Source organism: Mobula birostris, chromosome 5, assembly GCF_030028105.1.
Source record: "Mobula birostris isolate sMobBir1 chromosome 5, sMobBir1.hap1, whole genome shotgun sequence".
Taxonomy (NCBI): Eukaryota; Metazoa; Chordata; class Chondrichthyes; order Myliobatiformes; family Myliobatidae; genus Mobula; species Mobula birostris.
Genome location: NC_092374.1, coordinates 12,076,765 through 12,079,858, shown reverse-complemented (window position 1 = coordinate 12,079,858; position 3,094 = coordinate 12,076,765). Strand labels below are relative to the sequence as shown.

Below are 3,094 nucleotides of genomic sequence, written 5' to 3'. Positions count from 1 at the left end.
ATTATACATTATATGCAATCTTTTATACAAATAAAGCAACTTAGTTATATATAAAACCATTTTTGATCAAACTCTTACATCTATAATTGATTTTATATATGAAGTGGTTCAAGCATTATATAAAAAAATCACCTTTTATATACAAAATCAATTATATGTAAAGTGATACACATAATATATTTAAAATTTCACCATTTTATATATAAAACCAAACTCTCTGAAAATCAAACCAATATAAAATAAATAATAAATATATCCAATTAAAATTTACTCAAAATAAGTACAGTATATCCATATACTTACATTTTAGATCCATACCATATTATATACAGTACACACACACACTCCATACACATACATATAATGTATATATTATGTACATACAATATACATACTATATACACGGAATACAATGTAAACTTGTATCCAACCCAATAGTTCACCGGTTTAGAATGCTAAACCATGGTTTGGGCTAGCGTTAAAAGTGCCTCTTTCTGGCTTTACAGATAATCTTTTGGAAAGCTCTCCTGAAATCCTGGTTGAAGATGGTGTAGATGACCGGATTGAGCGAACTGTTGCAGTAGCCGATCCAGAAGAAGAACTTGAAGAGGGTTTCCGGCACCTGGCAGAGCTCCCGGCAGATACCGTACAGGCTGTAGCTGAAGAAGAACGGGAACCAGCAGATCACGAACACCCCGATCACCACGGCCAGGACGAAGGTGAACCTCTTCTCCCTGGCTTGAGACACTTTGCTCCTGGACGCGCGGCTGCCCCGGCGTCTCTTGCGGGTGGAGAACACCGCGAAAGAGCGGCTGCTCGACCGGGAGAGGCGGCTGGAGCGCTTGGAGAAGGAGTCCTTCTTGGTCGCCTGTTTCCTGCGACCTTTCTCCTCCGAGGTAGAGCTCTCGTCCACCTCGACGTCGGGCGGCTCCTCGCCCGGTCGGCTGCAGTGCCCGTTCTGTCTGTCCTCCGGTGCCCTGGGACCTCCTGCCGCCTCTTCAGTCTGGGACGAGCCCTCGGGAGGGTCCCTCTTCACCGACATGCCCCTGGTTCTGTGACGGGCCACCTGGTAGATCCGGACGTACACCAGCACCATGATCACGCAGGGGGCGAAGAAGGAGGCCACGCAGGACAGTAGGATGTACCAGGTGTCGTCGTTCAGCCGGCAAGCCGGGTAAGTCTGGTCCTCCTCCAGCGTGCGGTCCCGGGACAAGAGCGGAGGGAAGGAGATGAGAGCCGAGATCACCCACACGGTCACGATGGCCCCCTTGATCCTGCGGGGTGTCCTCTTGAGGTTGTATTCCACGGCTTTGATGATGGACCAGTAGCGGTCCAGGCTGATGGCGCAGAGATGGACGATGGACGAGGTGCAGAAGAGGACGTCCAGGGCCAGGTAGATGTCGCACCACGCCGTGCCGAAGTACCAGTAGCCCATGAGCTCGTTGGCCAGCGAGAAAGGCATGACCAGAGTGGCCACCAGGATGTCGGCGCAAGCTAGCGACACCAGGAAGAGGTTCTGGGGTGGCCGCAGGGCGCGGCTGGTGAACACGGCGATCGCCACCAGCACGTTGCCCGCCACGGTGAGGAGGATGAGCAGCCCCACCAGGGCGGAGAGCCCAGCGACGGCCTCCGGCGAGTAGCGGCCGAGATCGGGCGTCGGCCGCGGGCGGGAGGCGTTGAGGTGAGGGCTGCTGGAGTTGGCCCCAGCCTCCATGGTCAGGGGGAGGCCGGGGCTTTCACCTCCCGCCAACGAGTGAGTAACTTCTGGGAGCCGCCGGGACCCCCTCTCATGGTTGGGACCCCCAGCCGGTTTGGCCGTTGACCATTCACTACTCCTCTACTCCACTCTCCCACAACACAGAGGGGAAGAGGGATGGGTGGACTTCTCTCTTCACTCCAAGCTCTGAGGGGCTCCCACCTCTTGTGGGAGTCGAGCCTACCACCGGCATGCAGAAGCGTCGGGGCACCTCGGCGCTCCGCGGGCTCTGCTGGCTCCGGCCGGAGAGACACGCCCACCCACTCAAACCCCCCACCTCCCTCAGCCATTGGCGGCCGCCTCGCCCAGTTCATCCGGTGCCTCCTTTCCATTGGCTCTCCTCTGCGTCCATCACAGAAGAGCACCGCCTCTTTTCTTCCTCCTTCCCCGCCTTCCCGTTTTCCTTCTTCAGGTAGGTCCAATCAGCTCGTGAATGACGAGACGCCGAGCGCTGTTCTCCAGACGTATTAAATAGGATTGAATGTAAGTTATTGCAGCAGTTAATATTGTTCCTTTCTTAATGTTAATTTGTAAAGACAACGCAATAAGGTCAGTTGGAACAGAACCCTGCGATGTTCGTTGTAATACAGCGGACAGCTTAATCCACTGGAGGGCAGATTCTGCTTTGCAAGGAGAGAGAGAGAGAGACCCCTTAGAAAATTGAACGGCGTCTGAGTTTTCCGTCCGCAAGAGCCCAGCCACTGCTGATGGGCTCTTGTAAAGTTTTACACACAAAATGCTGGAGGAACTCAGCAGATCAGACAGCATCCGTGTAAAAATGAATAAACGATCGACGTTTCATGCAGAGACCACATAGGCTGCCTGACCTGCTGAGTTCCTCCAGCATCGTGTGTGTGTGTGTGTGTGTGTGTGTTTTGCTTTGGGTTTCCAGCATCTGCAGACTTTCTCGTGTTTATGTCTTGTTGAAGTTTGTCTATCTTGGGGCAAGATCTGCAGGCAGTCCCGCCGCTGCAGAAGGTGTTTTCTTATTGTGCGAAGGAGGGTGCGGGCGGAGACACTCAGCAATTAAGAAGCATAGAGCACAGAACGTTACAACATACTTCGGTCCACGATGTTGCGCCCACCTTTTAATCTGTTCTAAGATCAAACTAACCTCTATCATCCACGTGCCTCGGTGAGAGTTTCTTAAACGCATCTCATGTATCTGCCAAAGATCGACACAGGCGCTCGAATCGCCGAAGCATAGAAGGCGGAGGACCTGATGTGGCGTAACTGAGACTAGTATGCATGAGGGCTACGTACAGCCTGGACATCGCGGGCCGAAAGGCCTGTTTCTGTGTCGTGAGACTCGCTATGATTCTATGATTGGTTCACAGT

The 3,094-nt window shown here is 52.4% G+C and overlaps 1 protein-coding gene across 1 annotated transcript; it reads right to left on the bottom strand.

Annotated features, from left to right (window-relative positions):
- Nucleotides 1–345: 345 nt before the first annotated feature.
- adra2c (adrenoceptor alpha 2C) lies at nt 346–1,966 on the bottom strand. Its single transcript, XM_072257100.1, has one exon. It carries the CDS (start codon nt 1,712–1,714, stop codon nt 479–481), a length of 1,236 nt encoding a protein of 411 aa, XP_072113201.1. The 5' UTR covers nt 1,715–1,966; the 3' UTR covers nt 346–478.
- Nucleotides 1,967–3,094: the final 1,128 nt, after the last annotated feature.

Bases quoted from the DNA above. Each gene is read 5' to 3' on its own strand.
- adra2c (XM_072257100.1), bottom strand. From the start codon at position 1,714: ATGGAGGCTGGGGCCAACTCCAGCAGCCCTCACCTCAACGCCTCCCGC.